We start from the raw sequence: 20,563 nt of genomic DNA on the forward strand, positions 1-20,563 counted from the left end.
GTGTTTCAATGAAATGACCAAAAACGGGTTCGCCCAAATAATGTTTCTTAACATTGCTGTGAAGACATATTTGGAAATTATTAAAAAACCTTTTTACCTGTGTTAATTGCTTATCGAAGATAGACATCTTGTTATTCAAACTTCACTTTGCAAGAGACCCAATTAAAATTCAAAGCAGATTAAAAAGCGATGTTAGATCTGATAGGTAATGGATGAATGCAAATGGCTTAGCGCAAAAATAACAGTTTAAAAGTGGTTTTCGACTGTGAAATAGAAAATCGTTTTTTTTTTTCAAATATTTATTTTTTTTATAAAAGGAATTTTTGAATTATTTAATTATAATTCATCTTGTTTATAAGTTTAGAGGTAAGTTTGTTTTTTTTTTGTTATATAAATTCATGATAAGCATTCCTTTATATATACTGCTAATTTGGTTAATGAAAGAAAATTAAATAGTTTTTAGAAACAAATTTGAAGTTTTACTCATCAAAAGCTATGCGCCTGAGAAAATTTCTCTTATTTTTGAAAATAGGGATAGAAAAAAAAAATTTTGTATATACTTATAAATTCTGGACGGGCTTCTATATTTGAACTCCTTGGCAAAACTTGAAGGGGGTCAAGCTCACAATCGTCAGTATGCTGAGCTAAGACATATAAAGCAATCCATTCCCTTTTCAAGTTCCTTCCAGTTGGCATGGAGCTAACAGGGGGGTCAGAGGACCCTGTTATTAAAAGATTCGCGGCCAGTGGTTGGTCCAGGTCTTGTGTAGTTCTAGCAGCGATTTTGATAATTGATGGTCTTGCAGATTGCATTAATATACCTTCGCTATATCTTGCTCTCTTTTCAGAAGGGGGGTTACTGCACTTATCCACTTCCTTGAAAAAAAGGGTAAAATTTAGCATGAAAAAAAAATGCATTTTGGGTTTGGAAAATAATTCAGTTTATGTTAAGCATTTAAAGTAGTGTAAAACATTTTTTTTTCAATTAAATAAATATTTATATTTTCCGTTATTATCAAAATAAAATACTCATTGTTACAAATTTAGATTTTTTAGAATGATTTTCAGCTCTTAAACTAAGAAACTCTAAAAGAGAAGCTTTTGTAACAATTAATATATTAAAAGAATTAACATTTTATTCTAACCCCAAATTACCGATCGAGAGCTAAGAACTTTTTAAAAAAAATCCATAAAAAGGTTAACTGATCTTGATAAAAATCAAACCTTAAATGCAGAGTGGCCTGGAAGTATTTTAAAAAACATCCCTAAAAAAAAAAAAAAAAAAAAGCCGCTGATATTTAAAAAATGGAAGCTTTTGTAACAATTAATACATTAAAAGAATTATAATTTTATTCTAACCCCAAATTACCGATCGAGAGCTAAGAACTTGATAAAAAAAGCCGCCGTAAGTTTCAGCCTATAACAGAATTATTTAGAGGTTTCAGCTCCTAAAAACAATAGGCTTCTAAGTATGTAAGTACCCTTAGTTCTAGTGTAAGGAAAGAATCTCTTCCTTAACTTAATGACAAGACAATTTCTTTTTTATTATAATAATGAGAAAATTTTTATTCACCAGAAATTGCTTTGAATTATCCATTTTCTATGTAAATGCTTACAAAAAATGTCACTAGTGCTATGTTCAATAAACTATTCAAAACTGTTGAATAATCTAATTTGAAACCTTAATATATACAAAAAATAATTGAAAACTAAAAAGACACACCGGTTTTTCCAACACGGATTTAACCTAAAAAAAAACTTGTATATCATGTAATAGAAATTCAGTTTATTTTGTCAGAAAAACTCGAATCAAAACAGATTATACCAAACCAGTTTAGTACGGGGGCTTACGCAAAGTATATAGCTTAAAGCAAATAACATATGATATTTCAAATTACTATAGCTTCTATAGAAACGATACCTCCTTGCAAATGACTCTGGTAACCCAATTACTTGAAAATATACACGCATATCCATGCCTCAGGCTTGTGAAAGTGCATGTATATTTTCAATCTTATATGGCCTTACTACTAACTTAAAACGAACAGAAATTATTCCATATATGAAAGGGGCTGTCCCCTCCTCAACACCTCGCTCTTTACGCTAAAGTTTTTTATTCTTTTCAAAAATTAAGTTGTGAGACAGAGTCAAACTTTAGCGTAAAGAGCGAGGCGTTGAGGAGGGGACAGCCCCTTTCCTATACGGAATAATTTCTGTTCGTTTTAAGCTTCAATGTCGCTCCTTACTTTCAGCTAAAAAAACTTCTTTTTTTTTATTTTTTTTCTAAAAGTTTTTCAATTAATACAGGTTTTGATTTTGGCTCACCGTACATGAACAATTAAAACGAAATTTGCATATTAATTTTACTTTTGTTTGGTTAAATGGATTTCTCAAAAATTGTTTAATTTTATTTACGAACGTTTTTATTAGTAATAAGTATGCGTAACTTACGAATTAACTTACGTAACGAACTTCTATATTCGTATATTTTTATTACGTATATTAGGGGGTTCTCGCCCTAGTCAATACCTTGCTCTTTGCGTTAAAGTTCAAATTTTGTTCCAATTATTTAAGAATGACCCCTTAATCACAAAGGCCGTTAATTAGAATAAATAGCTCTGATGAAAGTGCCAAAAAAAACTTTAGCGTAAAGAGCGAAGTATTGACTAGGGGGCAAACCCAATCATATACGTCAAAATTTCTGTTCGCATTAAGTTTTCATGTGCTCCTTACTTTCAGTTGAAAAGCTTGTTTTTTATTTAATTTCTGATCGTTTTTTTTTAAATAGTGCTGGGAAATCCGGTGTCCCCTTCTTAGCAATGTCCCTTCCCCCTTGAAAACTTCCTTCATGGAAAGATCCTCCTAAGTACCCCCGACCCCCCCCTCCTACCAGAAAACATACCCCTGAAAATGTCTGTATACTTCCCAATAACCAATACTACATGTAAACATTGGGCAAAGTTCATTACTTGCAGCCCCACCCCTGGGGACTGTGGGGGATAAATCATCCACAAAGACATAGTTTTTATATTTTTCGACCATTCCGAACAAAATGGCTACCTCAAAATTTTGAACGGGTGACATCGGGAAAAAAAGAACGAGGGAGGGGGTTTAGTTGCCCTTCAATTTTTTGGTCACTTAAAAACGGCACTAGAACTTTTAATTTCCGTTCGAATTAGCCCTCACGCGATATTCTAGGACCACTGGGTCGATACGATCACCCTGGGGAATAGAAAAAAGAACAAATAAACACGCATCCGTGATCTTTTCTTCTGGCAATTAAATAAAAAAAAAACAAGTTTTTTTAAACTGAAAGTAAGGAACGCAGTTAAAACTTAAAACGAACATAAATTATTCCGTATATGAAAGGGGCTGTCCCCTCCTCAACGCCTCGCTCTTTACGCTAAAGTTTTTTTATTGTTTTAAAAAAAATAAGAGTTGCGAGAAAGTCAAATTTTAGCGTAAAGAACGGGGCGCTGAGGAGAGGCAGCCCCTATCATAAACGGAATAATTTATGTTCGTTTTAAGTTTTAACGTCGTTCCTTACTTTCATTTAAAAAAACTTTTTTTTTTTTTTTTTTTTTGAACATTTTTGGTTTAATGCAGGTTTTGATTTTGGCTCACCGTACATGAATAACTGAAACAAAGTTTGCATATTAATTTTACTTTTATTTGGTCAAATGGCTTTCTCGAAACTTGTTTTAATTTTATTTATGAACACTTTTATTAGTAATAAATATACGTAACTTACGAACTAACTTGCGGTACGACCTTCTATATTCATATATTTTTAATAGGTATATTAGGGGCTCGTCTCCTCGTCAATACCTCGCTCTTTAAGCTAAAGTTCGAATTTTGTTCCAATTCTTTAAAAACGACCCCTTAATCACAAAGGCCGTTATTTAGAATAAATAGCTCTTATGAAAGTACTAAAAAATCTTTGGCTTAAAGAGCGAGGTACTATGAACCCAATCATGCACGTAATATTCTATGTTCATTTTAAGTTTTGATGTTTCTCCTTATTTTCAGTTGGAAAACTTTTTTTTTTAATATTTAATTTCTGATCTTTTTTTAAATAATGCTGGGAAATCCGGCGCCCCCTTCATAGCAATATCCCTTTCCCCATAAAAACTTCCTTCATGGAAAGATCTTCCCACATAACCCAACCCTACTGCCAGAAAATACTCCCCCTGAAAATCTCTGTATACTTCCTAATAACCAATACTATATGTTAACATTGGGTAAGGTTCATAACTTTCAGCCCTCCCCCGGGTACTTCGGGGGATTAAGTCATCCTAAAGGACATAGTTATAATATTTTCAAGCATGCTGAGCAAAATGGCTATCTCAAAATTTTGATCAGGTGACTTTGGGAAAAGAATGAGCGTGGGAGGAGGCCTAGTTGCCCTCCATTTTTTTGTCACTTAAAAAGGGCACTAGAACTTTTAATTTTCGTTTGAATGAGTCCTCCCCCGATATTCAAGGACCACTGGGTCGATACGATCACCCTTGGAAAAAAAAAAAAAACAAATAAACACGCATCCGTGATCTTTCTTTTGACAAAAAATGCAAAATTCCACATTTTTGCAGATAGGAGTTTGAAACCTCTACAGCAGGGCTCTCTGATACGCTGAATATGATGGTGTGATTTTCATTAAGGTTCTACAGCTTTTATTGATTTATTGATTTTATTGATGATTGTCTATTTAATTTCTGTTCGCTTTGAGTTTCATTTATTCTTTAATAGTAATTTCTGGTCGTTTTGAGTTTTAACTTTAAAAGGTATTTGTATATTCTGATCTTAAATTTAAAATGGCCTTTACTTTTCTTTTAAAAACTTATTTTTAGGAAAGTTTTTTTTTAAATCAATTTTTGTTCGTTTTTGATTGCAAAAAATTCCAAGTTTTAAAAAATTCCTTATTTCAAAATCAAACTATAAAAAAAAATCAAGTATTCATCAAAGTAACAACACTGATATCAAAGTAACAATATCAAAGTGAGAAATGGGTTTGTGTCAGCCTCGGAGTTTTTATTATCTGATGTTTGAACTATTTTTAACAAAATTGCTATGTCAAAATTTTTATCGGATGGGTTTGGGGAAAAAGGGCGTGAGGGGACTTGGTTAAGCTTCGGTCTCTTTCGAATCTTTAAAAGTGAACTAGAACTTTCTATTTTCCATCAAATGAGCCCTCTCTGAAGTTTATACGTGTATCTCTTCTATAAGAACCATATATATCCCCAGAGTATAAGTTACAACGCCTGTCCCTGGGCCATGGGGGATTGTGTCAACCCTGGATTTTGAATATCTGATGGTTGAACTATTTTTAACAAAATATTCACTTGAAATATTTATCCGATGGGTTTGCCCCTCCGATACGCACAAAGCCGTAAAGGGTTGGAGAGGATAGTTACGTTCCAATCCTTTGGCGACCTAATAAAATGAACTAAAACTTTTAATTTCTATTATAATCAACCCTCTCTGAAATTTGTATGAGCATAGCTTCCATAGCAACCATATATTCCCCCAGAGTAATACTTACAACACCTGCCCCGGCCCTGAAGGGGGGGGGGTATCGACACAGGAGTTTTTCTCATCTGACCTTTGAACTATTTTTAACGAAATGACCATACGTAAAGGAGTTTTTGTTATATGATCTTTGAACTATTTTTATCAAAATGGCTACCTCAAATTTTTTATCAGATGTATTTTCGACATACCACTACTACTACTAACAACTCACCGCAGCACCAAGCCGTTGAGGCCAACACAGCTACGCACGCTCCTCCTCCACCCCAATCTATTCAAAGCCTTCCTTTTTACACCCTCCCATGAAGTTCCCATTTCCTTTAAATCTTTCTTTATGACGTCCTCCCACCCCAGACGGGGACGACCTGGTTTCGGTTTAGCCCTAGATGGTTGGCCGAAAAGAACAATCTTCGGCAATCTGCAATCCTTTATCCGCACAAAGTGCCCTAACCACCTCAACCTTTCTTTCATTATAGCCCTGGAGAGCGGTATTGAACCACATTTTTCGTATAGCCTATTGTTTGAAATACGGTCAATCAACCGGGTACCCAGAACAATCCTTAAGCAATTTCTCTTGAAAACATCTAGCAAATCTTCATCCGTTTTTCGGAGCGTCAATGCTTCAAAGCCATATTTGGCCACTGTCATTACTGTCGCTTCTAATATTCTAATCTTGGTTTCCATACATATCTTCCTATTCTTCCAGACTTTTTTTAACTGTGAAAAAACACCCTGAGCCTTGGTTATTCTATTTTTAACATGTTCACTGCTCCCACCATCTTTGCTAATAATACTACCAAGGTAAGTGAAGCTGCCCACCTGATCAATCTTTTCATTACCCAGCTTCACCTCTTTATCTTCACTTGTTCCTAGCCTTAGCGACTTAGTCTTCTTAACATTAATTTTTAACCCTATTCTAGAACCCTGAACTCGCAAAACCTCTAAAACTTCATTCATTTTGATAACACTTTCATCTAGGATGCTTAAATCATCAGCATAATCTAAGTCCAGGAGACTTTTACCTCCCCATTTGATTCCGTGGTCTTCCATTGCCTTTCCTGTGCTCCTTAAAACAAAGTCCATCAAAATAATCTATATAAAGGGGGATAGAACAAAACCCTGCTTAACCCCTAATTTGATACAAAAACAGCTGCTAAACTCATTTCCTACCTTAAACGCAGCAGTGTTATTCTCGTACATAGCACTAATCACTTTCATGTATTTGTTTGTTATACCATACAAGGATAAAACCTTTAATATAGGTCTTCTTTCAACAGAATCGAACGCTTGCTCATAATCTATAAAACTGAGGACCAAAGGTGTTTGAAAACTCAGGCACTTCTCAATTATTAGCCAAAGAGTGAAAATTTGGTCGACAAATCCTCTACCTTTTCTAAAACCGCACCCCTCTTCTCTTAAAACTTTGTCTACAGCATCTCTCAGTCTAAAAAGTATCAGATTACTAAGTAATTTGCTACCTACAGAGACCAGACTAATGCCTCGATAATTACCATACTCACTTTTATCACCTTTCTTATGAAGTGGCTTAATTAAGGTTTTCCTAAAATCGTTAGGTACTTCCCCTTTTTCAAAAATCCTATTCATAATCTTCAGTAATTTATTTCTAACCTCAGAGCCATCATATTTAAGAAACTTATCTACCACGCTATCAGCACCTGGAGCCTTATCATTTTTTAATCCTTGTAGTACTGTTGCTAATTCCTCCTCACAAAACAAATCTTCCCTCACATCCAAGGTATCACAAACTTACTCATTTTCCTTAATATTTTTTCATGCAACTCTATCTTGGTTAAGCAAATTCTCAAAATGTTTGGCCCATATCTCTTTAGTGTTTTCAATATTACTAATTGTGACCCTAGTCCTATTTTTAACTAGGACAATTCTATATCGACTGTTACCTCTAGATCTGTTAAAATGCCAGTGCAATATTTTACTATTACGCTGCCTAGCGGTATATTCTAGGCCCTTAGTCGCTTCACCCATGATCCTAACATTGTGCTATTATAGCTCGCATTTTAATGTAGTTTCCATTTCTCTTGCATTCCCTCTGTCTGCATACGATATGCCATTAAGGTTATTCTAGCACCCTTTTCTTTTCCCCTCTACGAAACATAAAGCCTTTTCAGTTATATTCCTAACTACACTCCTAGCTTTTTTCCCTAAGACACCTTCAGCAACTTCACAAATTATTTTTCTAAAGTTATTCCAACCATCTTCCACATTATCAAATTTTAAACTCTCAAGTTTAGTATTCAACTGTTCCTGGGAAGTTTCTATCAAATTCTTATTCTGGAGTCTACCAGCATCATAACTTCCCAGGAGGTAGTTACCCTTCCGATATTTCAGCTTTAAATTAACCCTTGACACCACTAGATGGTGATCTTTACTTTTAACATCAATAACAGCACTTCTATATACCCTAGTATCTTGTATTGATCCTGCCAGTCTTCGGCTTACTATAACATAATCAATAAGGTTTGCTGTCTTACCATCACGTGAATACCATGTTAACTTATGAGCCATTTTATGACCAAACACCGTATTGGTGTTTGGTACCTACAAAATTGCAAAAGTCTGTATCCATTACTGTTTTCTTTTCCTACTCCAAATTTACCTAGGCTAGGATACCATATATCCCTATTTATACCAACCTGGGCGTTAAAATCTCCCAGTAATAACATCATATTTCTACCTGGGACCCTGTCTATTTGCTCCTGTAACTGTAAGTAAAATTCATCTGAGTCACCAGTATCTCCGCCAGTCAGTTCTACAGGAGCGTATACTACTTTAACTGATACCATGAACTTTCTAGTCATAAAATGAGCAATTAGTATTCTATTATTAATACCCTCCCAGCATAAACAAGACTTCGTAGCATCTTTATTCATCATGAGCCCTACTTCAGGCCTATGCACCCAATCCTTCCTGCCTGAGTAAACAAATTCTATATCACCTAATTTCATGCTTCCTACCCATGGGATATGAGTTTCTGAAATTCCTAATAAATCCAGTTCGAATCGTCTGAATTCGTCAGTCAAAATTTCGATACGATAGTCATTTTTTAATGTCGTAACATTCCAAGTTCCAATTTTCATGTTCTTTAAATCATTGAAATGATTTTCTCCTCAGGAAAAGCAATGATCCCGGATACCAGTGCAGGACGGGGATCACATATCTTCTCAAGTCTACACCGAAGTGCTTACGCCGGCCTAGAACCGGACAGCAAGAAGTCCCTGGGACCTCCATGAATGGAGGCTTTGTACAATCCTAGGCCCATCTTGGTCACAACATGGTTTTCAGCACTTGGCGATGCTCTTCTATCAGCAAGAGTCGAAATCCTGCACAGACAGTCTCAAGCCTATTACCTCCATCTCATTATATATTCATGCCTACAAATATTATGCTACTATGGGAAGGCAACCCATAATAGATAAATCCGCTAGGAAGAGGTTTTTCAGCGCGAAGACGCGCGTCAAAACATACGAAGCCCAGAAGAATTGTCCATTAGACAGAATCCAGTGCGAATGCTGTGTCGTTTACTACGCTATAATTTCCTTGAGGGGCGTCACTCCTCAAGTGGGAATAGAGTTGACCGCAAGGTCCCCAGTCTTGCAGGTACCCCGAAAAGGTCGAGGCAACCCTTTGCAGAGGCAGTTCTCCATAGATCTGGATCTTACGCCCTGCCACAGTTAACCCATTGCTGGGAGAAGGTTTGCAACTCATGGGAATTTTGTAGGCCACAATTTAACCCATTACTGGGAGAAGGTTTGCAACTCATGGGAATTTTGTAGGCCCTTTTGACTGTACATTGGAGGGGCCTTCTTCCTCCTCCGCCTGTATTTGTGACCCCGGGCGAGGGTGCCCCAGATTCTATTATGGACCCCCAGGGACAAGGTCCCCCCCTTGGTCCGTGCCTCCTATGGAGGTACCCTACATATGTGTAGAACGTTCCCCTATCGCCACCTGGGGACACGCTGAATGGCCTGGGGGAGGCTACTTGGAAACCATCGAATCAAATACACCAGGGACTTTTGAAAGTCTGTTTATATAGCTTAGAAGACTATGATCGCACCAGATTGCAACCAGATTCCTCGAATTTTCTTAGCCCCCCCCCTCCCCCTGTCAAGTAGATAGATTTAATATTTAGAAAAACATTTCAGATCGTTTGGGGTAATATCTGGGAATAAAGGAAGTAACCAAAAACCTCTCACTAGACAATTGGACAGCTGCCAATTTTTGGCTAAAAAGAAGCGACAAATTGTCTAACAGAAGCAAAACCTTTTTGTAAGTTTGACTGACCATTGGTTTTAATGACCATGGGAAGGTCCATGGTTCAAAATTTGTGCAAAATTCAAGTTAGATTTCACTCAAGCAGTCTACATTATACTGAATCATAATATTCACAAATAAATAAAGAAATTATAATAACCCCTTCTATATGAAGTGCCTCTGGGAAAAAAATAAATAGAGTTTGGGGGGAGGCTAGCTGCCCTCCAATCTTTTTTTACTCTTAAAAAGTGAATTAAAACTATCAATTTACAACCAAAAGAACCCTCTAGGAATACGATCATCCCTTTTTCATCCATTTATACAATCATCCATTTATACGATCATCCCTTCCATAACAACCATATATGCCCCCCAGGGCATAACTTACAACGCCTACCCCCGGGCCCGGGGGGGCCCGGGGGTAGGTGTTGTAAGGTGCCTAGGTGCCCTCCAATCTCTTTTGACTCTTAAAAAGTGAACTAGAACTTTCAATTTCCAAACAAATGATCCCTCTTTGAAGTTAATACGAGCATCCCTTCCAGAAGACCCATATATGCCCCCAGGGCATAAATTACAACGCCTGCCCCCGGACCCTTGTGGGCTGTGTCGGCACCGGATTTTTTTATATGATCTTTGAACTATTTTTAACAAAATAGCTATCTTAAAATTTTTATTGGATGCATTTGGAGGGGGGGGGTGCGCGGGGGAGGGGAAGCTGGTTACCCTCCAATATCATTTGACGCTTAAAAAGTGAACTAGAAATTTCATATATGGTTCTTATGGAAGGAATGCTCGTATAACTTCAGAGAGGGCTTATTTGATTGGAAATTGAAATTTCTAGTTCACTTTTTAAGCGTCAAATGATATTAGAGGGTAAACAGCACGGGATTCTGACTAATGGACAATTTTTCTGGGCTTGTTATGTTTTGATGTGCGTCTTTGGGCTGAAAAACCTCTTCCTAGCGAATTTATCTATTATGGGTTGCCTCCCCGTAGTAGCATAATATTTGTAGGCATGAATATATAATGAGTCGGAGGTAATAGACTTGAGACTGTCTGTGCAGGATTTCGACTCTTGTTGATAGAAGAGCATCGCCAAGTGCTGAAAACCAATATGGGCCTAGGATTGCACAAAGCTTCCATTCATAGAGGTCCCAGGGACTTCTTGCTGTCCGGTTCTCAGCCGGCTTAAGCACTTCGGTGTAGAATTGAGAAGATATGTGATCCCCGTCCTGCACTGGTATCCGGGATCATTGCTTTTCCTGAGGCGAAAATAATTTCAATGATTTAAAGAACATGAAAATTGGAACTTGGAATGTTACGACATTAAAAAATGACTAATTTAAAATCGCTGAAATCTAGTGATTTTTTTTCTCGCCAGGTGGCGACCCTGAGTAAATCTCCTACCCCAAGAGGATGCTTTTTATCTGGTCACTATTTTCCTTGCTACGATGACCTGTTTCATGCTTTCTTACTCCTTCCAAGATTGCAATCTTTATAGCCTTGCCAACTTCACTGTCATATATCCGTCACCACTGGAAATCAGCTCAGTATGCTTGGATTGGTAATAACATATTCAAAGCAACTAGAATTAAAGTTTCGAAATTTTTGTTTATGCTTAAAATTTTATCTTTTCTGTTTCTTCTTATTAGCGAATACTGGGGTATATATTGTGTAAATACGATCTTTTGGGCATAGTCGTCGATGCTTATACACAAATTAAATATAAGACACAAGTTTTTTTTAACTGAATATAAGGAGCGACATTAAAACTTAAAACGAACAGAAAGTATTCTGTATATGAAAAGGGCTGTCCCTTCCTCAATGCCCCGCTCTTTATTTTAAAGTTTGACTCTTTCTCACAACTCTGCTTTATATAACAATAAAAACACTTTAACGTAAAGAGCGGGGCGTTGAGGAGGGAACAGCCCCTTTCATATACTGGCAAAACAATACACAATTCTAGATTTGTGGAAATAAGAGTTTGTAACCTCTACAGTAGGGTTCTTTGATACGCTGAATGTGATGGTGTGATTTTCCTAGATTCTATGAGTTCTATGGGCCCCCCCCCCCTTTTCGAAAATAGGGCAAATTTTCTCATGATTAGCCAGTGTTGTCTCAGAAATTATTTACAAATTTTCTCAGGCTCGGACTTTTGATGGGTAGGACTAAACTTGATGAAACTTATATATTTATAAATCGCACAAAAATGTGATTCTTTTGATGTACCTATTTGTATAAAAATTCCATTTTTTAGAGCTTCGGTTACAATTGAGCCAGGTCACTCCTTACTTACAGTTCGTTACCACAAACTATTTGATATACACATAGCAGTTTGTAGTAGTGAAATGCACAACTTTTTTCTGTCTCCATTGTTAGCTCGATTCAAAATTGAGTTTTCTTTCTATTATGCTCTAGAATATGATATTCTAAACTAAATTGCTGAAATAGTAGTCTCTATATTAATAATAAATAATTGATATTATCTATATAAAATAATAAATAAGAGGCCTTTAATATTTAAGGTCACTTACACAAAAACAACAGATTAGGTTTATTTTGCTTATTTTTTCTAACTTCAAATTTACAAACTCAAACTTAGAACTCAAGTTTGGACTTGTATTCAAATTTTGTTAGAATTTGAATTATTATTGAAAGCCATTGAAATTTGATTGTACCCATATCATGTTTTGCTTTACTTAAGATTAAGGAATTACCGGGGTATGATAACAATCACCTATTGGATGACAAAATAATTTGTTTGGACTTAAGAAAAAAAAATATTGACTGTATCTGAGATTTCACGCTACCTCTGTTTTAATAAAAATGACATCAGGAATGTGAGTCCATCTTTAATAAGTTATTAGTGGAATATCAGCGCAACTATTATTACCGGTGCAATGTTGGTGGGTCTATAATTACAAGAGGGATTTTAGTGGTTCTATAGTTTTGAGTCAGAGGGTATTTTACTCATTCTTATATGAAACTTAAAATCTGTATGTACGGAACATTAAATATTTACCTTCAGTTATAGTACTTTTTAGGCAAGGGGTGCTAAACTTCTATAAAAGGTATCAATGACCGTTAGGTCATTGGTAGATTTCCATTGGTAAGGAAATTCACTAGCAAGGATGTTACTCATAACAGAGAAAAGGAAGGGATTTAGAAGAGTACCTTGAGGCACTCCATTGTGAACAGGAAGAGGATTGGAACAATAATCAAGATATTCAACTATTGGTGATCTATTGGATAAGAAGGAGGTAACCAATTTCACAAGGATAGAATCTTCACTCGTCATGTGTCTCCAAGCCAGATTTGATTGTGGAGGATCACGTTTTACTTTGGCTGTTGACATGCTTTCTTCATGGTCGCAATGAGAAACCAAGAGACAGGTGGGGCTGAAAACAAGCCCTCCCTGGTAGCTATGTTTGGCAATTTGGGGTTTTAGCCTTCGTATGATGAAAGCATAATATCGGATTTTCTGTTTTTCTTTATTAAAATTCAGTGGGGTTCTACTTTATTTAACTATTTTTGTGGCTCTTCAAATTATTCTACATAATCTTTACGCTTCTAGCAAATTAGTTTAAGCGCTTGTTTTCAGTCTACACACATTTCAGTATCTTTTCTATGATCCATGTTTAGTTGGATGAGTATAAGTATCCTAGGATTGAGCATGATAACTCGCTGTTTTGAGCATGAGAACACAACCAAGCTTTAAATATCCTTATGGAATAACACGCTGTAAGGCTCCAATCGATTATATATATATATATATATATTTTTTTTTAGGTGTACTTGGTGTGAAGATTCAGCGGTGATCAAGAATTTCAAAGTGATTAGTGTCGTTTACCAAATATACTTCCAAAATATCAACCATACTCTCCCCTAGCCAAGCACGCTTTAGGCTCTTAGACCCCCCGGACCACCCAGATTTAGTCATTCATTCCGAACCGTCAACAAGTTTAAAATACTCATATGAGATAACAGCGTTGCCAGGCATTTCTCCGAATCCGCCGGATGTTCCACCGCGAAGACGGATTAAACCACTAAGACTTCAGTATAACAACAACATGTTAGATATATTTCGGGGTTTGAAAAATTTAATAAAAGTGAGCCATGTCCACATCGACTCGAGCATATTTCGGCTCCACTATAGTATTACCGTGATGATACTCTTAGCATTCAGTTTAATAGTAAGTACCAGACAGTATGTTGGCAATCCAATAGATTGTATTCATACGAAAGATATACCAGAAGATGTTTTAAATACTTATTGTTGGATTCACTCTACTTACACTATACCCAGTGCTCACTTGAAGAAGGTAGGGATAGAAGTTCCCCACCCTGGAGTGGATAGGAGCAACACATTAGAAGGAGAAAGGAAGTATGTCAAATATTACCAGTGGGTTTGCTTCTGCCTTTTCTTTCAGGTAAGATTTTGTATCCGTCAACTGCGTTGCCAAAGCGGTAAAATTTTACCATTTTTTGTACAATTTAAAGGTCCAAGTATAATGCGGTACATTTTGAATTTTTTGGTACAATTGAATTTTCCGTTACATTTTGGTGTTACTTGCTCCTTTCTGACTCGGATGTATGTTTAAGTTTTATTCTATCCGAAATCTGCTTCTTGTTGCGGCAAATTTTTAACCTGTAGTGCATATGGTACAAATTAGTCTCTTTTGACACAATTTTAGACGGAAAACTAGTACATTTTATTTCTAAGGATTGGCAACACTATCAGTGAATTAACTATGCGTGTGTTCTTAGGCTCCAAATATTTGTCCTTTCAAACGAATCGTGGTAGCTAACTCTAAGTAAGGAGTTACTCGGCCCAATAGTAACGAGAGATATGGAAAAAGAAATTTTAATGAAAAAACAATACATCAAATGAGTTGAATTTTTATATGTATTCTAAATATATAAAATTCACAAAGCTTAATGTTACCCATCAAAAGTTATGTACCTGAAAAAATTCGGAGGAGGATGATTTTAAACGGGAAGAACTTTTTAGGTGAATTATCTGGCAATAATCGAAAAAAAAGAAATTAAATAAAAGTATATTTTTCCAAGGAACAACATCAAAACTAAAAAAGAACAGACAAATTCCATACTCGAGGGAAGGGGGCTTCCTCCTTTTCAATACCTCACTCTTTACAATAAAGTTCCACGTGTTGTCCAAATTCTAAAAGAACAAATCCCAAAACACAAGCGCTATTTAATTAGAATCATAAGCATTTAAAAAAACTAAAATATTTTAGTGTCAAGAGTGGGGTATTGGGGAGTTGTTTTAATGTTCCTCCTACTTTAAGCTGAAAAATATTTTTTTTAATTTAAAAGCTACCAAGATGGTAAAAGTTAAGCGGTAAAAGTAAGATGGTAAAAGTATAGTGGCTCTCCAGAAGTAGAAATGTTAGAATATAAAGAGAGACTACAAAAATACAAAAATACCACGAGAAATTGATTTCATTCAGTCAATAATTTTGGAAATCAATTTACTTTGAAAATTGGTCTGATTTTTGAAAAAGAAGGGAAACCTCCCTAAAAAGTCAAGCACACTATGAAAATGCACAAATGAAAATCACAACTAGTCAAGCACAAATGAAAATCACACTATCAGAAATAGTATATCAGAGAAGCTAAATCTGTAGAGGTTCCATGTTCCTAAGAAAATATGGAATTTTCTATTTTTTGCCAGAATAAAAATCACGGTTGCGTGTTTATTTGTTGTTTTTTCCCTCATGGGTGATTGTGCCGAATCGATAATCCCAAAACAAGGGTTCAGTTAAATAGAGTTGAGTTACACGGGGGTTCAGTGAAACGAAGTTTCAGTTAACGGGGGTTGAATTGCACGAGGGTTGAGTTGCACAGAGATTGAGTTAAAAGGGGGTTCAGTTGAATGGAATTGCATTGTACGGGGTTCAGTTGGCCTTGAGTTCGGTTAAATAAGGTTACAATTCATGTAGCACGGGAGTTGCACGAAAGACAAGTTAAATGGGAACTCAGTTAAACTGGGGCTCAGTTGCATGAGGGTTCAGTTACATGGTTTGAGCTGCACGGGGCTCAGTTACACGAGGGCTGGTTTACACGCACACCACTATTGAGAAGTAATTTAGGTCAGCTAGTTGATATGTGAAGTAAGAAAAGAGTGCACATATAAGTAGCTTTTAGTGTATATTATGGTTCGGAACTTTGGGGTTTCGCTAAAGCATCTAAATTAGATGCTTTAAATAGCTTTAGTTTTTGCTTTGTTTTCTAGACGCTTTAATTTCTTCGCTATAAATAGCAACGAAGTATAAAGTTTTCGGCTAAGATGATCTCAGTACTGTGACATATGTGGCCATCCCTTTGAGAAAAAAGGTGCAACTGTATACCCTGTCAAATCCTCAAGAGTAATACTACCAGCCCAATTAATGAGTCGGCCGCCTTTCATCAATTTGCTGCTAAGGAATGGCATGTTTTTAACCATATTCAGAAAGAATTAAATAAAAAGCTACATTTTTTTCAGCTAAAAGTAAGGAGCAAAACTAAAACTTAAAACAAACAGAAAGTATTTCGAATACTAGGGGGCTGCCCTTTCCTCAATCTTTGTTTTTTACGCAAAAAACTTGAAGTTCTTTAAAAATACATCTCATTCAAGTTCAACAATCATTGTGTTTAAGGAATAGTGGAGATAACACGCTAAAGGGAAGGTTCTAGATATGCTTGCATAATGCAATCATTGATGCCATACTATATCTGTTACTTAGAGATTACAAAATACCCAATGGGTACACAACTACACTTTGATGCCTTATTTGATATCCTCTGGAATGGTACCAATAGGATTTTTGGAGGTCCTGTCAAAGGCATTCATCTGTATCCGAGGCAACACTATAGCGTTGTTTAAAGTAAAGGCAATGAGGCTCCAATGTTTTTTTATTTATTAATTTTTTTCACCAGAGGCACTTCATATAGAAGGGGTGGTCATATAATCCTTGGAGAGGGGTCATTACATTGGAAATTGTACGTTCTAGTTCCCTTTTTAATAGTTAAAAGTGATCGGAGGGCAACTAACCCCTGCGATTTTAGTTTGAACCCTTGGCCCTCCATGGTCTGACCCCCTTCCCTCCCAAAAAATTATTGACAGTATTTTCTTTGGTGGACAAAACAGTCCTCTAGTTCTCCACTCCTGAGTTCTAGATTCATTCGTATCTACCATTAGAAATTTATTCAAGCAATATCCATTGATTATTTATTAACAGGGTTACCATTTGATAATTCCACAAAGAGAGAAATCTTTTTAGTTTGTTATTTTTGGCGAAAAAAGCATTTTTAGCATTTTCAATCGGTCTATTTCTGAAATTGATTAAGTGTAGATGGCACTGCTTTCATTTCAAAATATTTCTAACAAAGAATACAGATCCTGTCCCTTGAACATATGGCAGCTAATTTATATTGTTAATGTAAAATAAAAAATAAGAGCAATTGCATTCAATGTTGGTATTACTGTCTTTAACAATGTCATTCGTCGTGGCAGAAACAAACATGACAAAATAACTATTGCTTCAATATGGTGCTGAAAATGCAACCTGACAATTTAGTTCATTGTCCCCAGTGCTGGATTGAGGCGTATAGTAATCCCACTTTTCGTAGATACTACTCCTAAATATCCCACAATCAGAAAGCCTTTGTAAATGAGCCACATGTTACACATGCTATTTAAAAACTCTTCTGTGCAATGAACTGTCGAGAAATTTGAGAAATCTGAGAAATTTGAGAACTGTTGAGAAATCACGGCTTTGTAAATGTTTTGCACAGGTACAACACAAAAGAGAGGACAAATCCGATTTTTTTTTTACAATAGGAGGCAGGACAAGAAGACGAAGATTATAAAGTAGAACGTATCGTGCAAACGGAGGGCACCTGGTAACCCTGTCTATCATAGCTAGACTGTCTGACAGTATACTTACACTATTGTTTACAGAAAAAGAAGGACATCGAACTATACTGCAATAAAATAAAGTAAATTAATACAGTAAAGACTAATTATTAAGTATAAACAAATATGATACTAAATTTTACTACTAAAGTTTGAAAATAACTGGGAAAGATACCTATACAGCAACTATACTGAAATAAAATGAAATAAAAGCTAACAAAAAGCAATGCTATGAGCCGCCCCCCCCCCCCACGGGTCAGAACTTTTACATTTATGATCCATCTAAAATCCATTTTATATAAGAGTGTTTATAAGAATCGTCGAAGAAATGGCGTAACCTATATTATGAATTGATAATCGAGTTTGCAGCGAAAAGGTCTTTCATTTTTTTTTTTTTTTTTTTTAATTGGACATCTGAATAACCAAGAAAAGAGAAAAGAGAAAGAGAAAAATAAATGAAATGAAAAAAATCAATAAAAAAATGAATCGAGTTAGGGTGCCTGTCACCAAACTGTCAGCAATCGAGCTGTCAACGAATGAAAATCACGTCCCATAAGTTATCTGATCATAGAAATGTATCACATTTGATACCCAAGCACTTTCAGGGAAGTATTAGTCAAACTTCAGAGTAAAAAGTGGAATACTGAAGGACCAGTTGCTCCCCTCTCCTATAAGACAATTTCTGTATACCCTAATTTCTTTAATTACTCTGCAACAGCAGCTGACCTTTGCTTTAAATACCATATAAAATTTTACTGTTTTTATCTATATATATGGCATGTTTTCCTTTCTTCCTCTAGATGACGAGTGACCTTTTTCTAGTTCAACAGGCTTTATTTTGTTTGCGCCGTATATTTTTATAAATTAGAAATCAATCGCTAGTACATTCTCTCATATAAAATGGATTTTAGATGGATCATAAATGTAAAACTTCTGACCCGTGGGGGGGGGGGGGTCATAGCTTTGCGTTTTTTTTGGCTTGTGAGCTTCGTGGATTTGAATTTTGACGATTTTTAAAGCCCTAAAATTTAGTTAAAATTTAAAATTTAGTTAAAATTTAGCAAAATTTAGTATCATACTTCTTTAATTTACTTTAATTTTCTTTAATTTAAATATTTTCTTAATTGGAATTTCTTTAATTTACGACTTTTTGCTTATATTTTACCACTTATCAGCTTTTTAACGTTTTGTTTTTCCGTTTATTAAGTATTAGATATTCAGTAGCAGTCAATGAGTGAACTTTTTGACAACATTTAACCTAACGCAGCGGATGCAATGTAATGTTTGTGACGCTGTACTCGTGAGAGCATGGAATAACTTTAATTGATGATTGGGTAAGAAGGAGTTTCCTCCACCCTGTAATTTTTGGTCAGCGATTTCTATTTTAAGAAAATTCCTGATTTGGGTGTTAGCCGTGCCCTTTTAACGGCATGTAAACTGCACGCTGTGAACTAGCATGGGTAAAAAATAAGCTCAAATAAAGGTAGGTGAATAGTATTGTTTTTACTACGTTATTATGTGAATGAAAGGTAGAGGTAAACGTAATCAAATTGAAGTTGAGTTGTTAGACCCCGCGATAAACTCTACAAGTAATTCTGATAATAGCGTTCTCGCTACCATCCTTTCGCTGCATTGCTCACTCTCGCTACATTGCTGCACATCATTTAAAATAGGTGCGTAGGCAGGGTTGTATTTTCCAGGGGGTGTCTATTGATAATTTGAATAAGAAGTGCCCATTCAGTAAAATTTAGGGTTTTAGATGGAGAGGGGTGTCAGCCTCGAGGTTCTTGAGTTGTCTTCAATAGCTGCCTATCTTACCTAATGAGCTTATAATGGTTGAAAGGTTTTGCCTTTGACGGTACATCCTCACAAAATGCCGGCTTTATCACTAGCACTACTAATTACCCATAGTAGCTAGACCTGTGGTAATAAAATCGTAGCACTAACTGCTTCGGCGGAATCCTCACACGTGTAAATTGTACCTACCCGCTTTGGGGATGATACCCTTCTTATTGCAGAAAATGTTTTTAAAATTTACTTTAAAGCTTCTTTTAAGTAAACTGAGTTTTTTCATCTTTCAAAGACCGTAATAATTAGTCTTTATTGTATTAATTTATTTTATTGCAGTATAGTTCGATGCCCTTCTTTTTCTGTAAATGATAGTGTAAGTAAACTGCCAAACAGTCTAGCTATTGATAGACAGGGTTACCAGGTGCCCTCCGTTGACACGACATATTCTTCTTTTTAACCTTCGTCTTCTTGTTCTACCTCATACTGCAAAAAAAAAAAAAATCGGATTTGTAGTCCCTTTTGTGTTGAATCGAGCAAAACACTTACAAAGCCATAATTTCTCGACAGTTCATTGCACAGAAAAGTTTTTAAATAAAATGTATAAAATTTGGATCATTTACAAAGGCTTTCTGATTGTGGGATATTTAGGAGTAGTATCTACGAAAAGTGGGATTACTATACGCCCCAATCCAGCACTGGGGACAATGAACTAAATTGTCAGATTGAATTTTCATCACCATCTTGAAGCAATAGTTCTTTTGTCAAGTTGGTCTCTGCCACGACGAATGACATTGTTAAAGACTGTAATACCCACATTGAATGCAATTGCTCTTATTTTCTATTTTACACTAACAATTAGCTGCCATAGCTTCAAGGTACATGATCTCTTAATTCTTTGTTAGAAATATTTTGAAATGAAAGCAGTGTCATCTACACTTAATCAGTTTTAGAAATAGACCGATTGAAAATGCTAAAAATGCTTTTTTCACCAAAAATACCAAACTAAAAAGATTTACTTCTTTGTGGAATTATCAAATG

The 20,563-nt window shown here is 35.7% G+C and overlaps 1 protein-coding gene across 2 annotated transcripts in view; it reads left to right on the plus strand.

The window, feature by feature from the left end:
• The window catches only part of shakB (Innexin family member shaking B), a 225,581-nt gene that overhangs the window by 64,833 nt on the left and 140,185 nt on the right, over window positions 1-20,563 (plus strand). For both annotated transcript variants that reach the window (XM_089097065.1, XM_089097070.1), the window contains exon 2: window positions 13,606-14,246. In XM_089097065.1, coding sequence (XP_088953191.1) covers window positions 13,887-14,246 — 360 coding nt within the window. In that variant the 5' untranslated portion in view covers window positions 13,606-13,886. The remainder of the gene's footprint in view (window positions 1-13,605; window positions 14,247-20,563) is intronic.

Source organism: Artemia sp. Qi Xiang Cuo, chromosome 1 (genome assembly GCF_049724085.1).
Source record: "Artemia sp. Qi Xiang Cuo chromosome 1, ASM4972408v1, whole genome shotgun sequence".
Lineage (NCBI taxonomy): Eukaryota > Metazoa > Arthropoda > Branchiopoda > Anostraca > Artemiidae > Artemia > Artemia sp. Qi Xiang Cuo.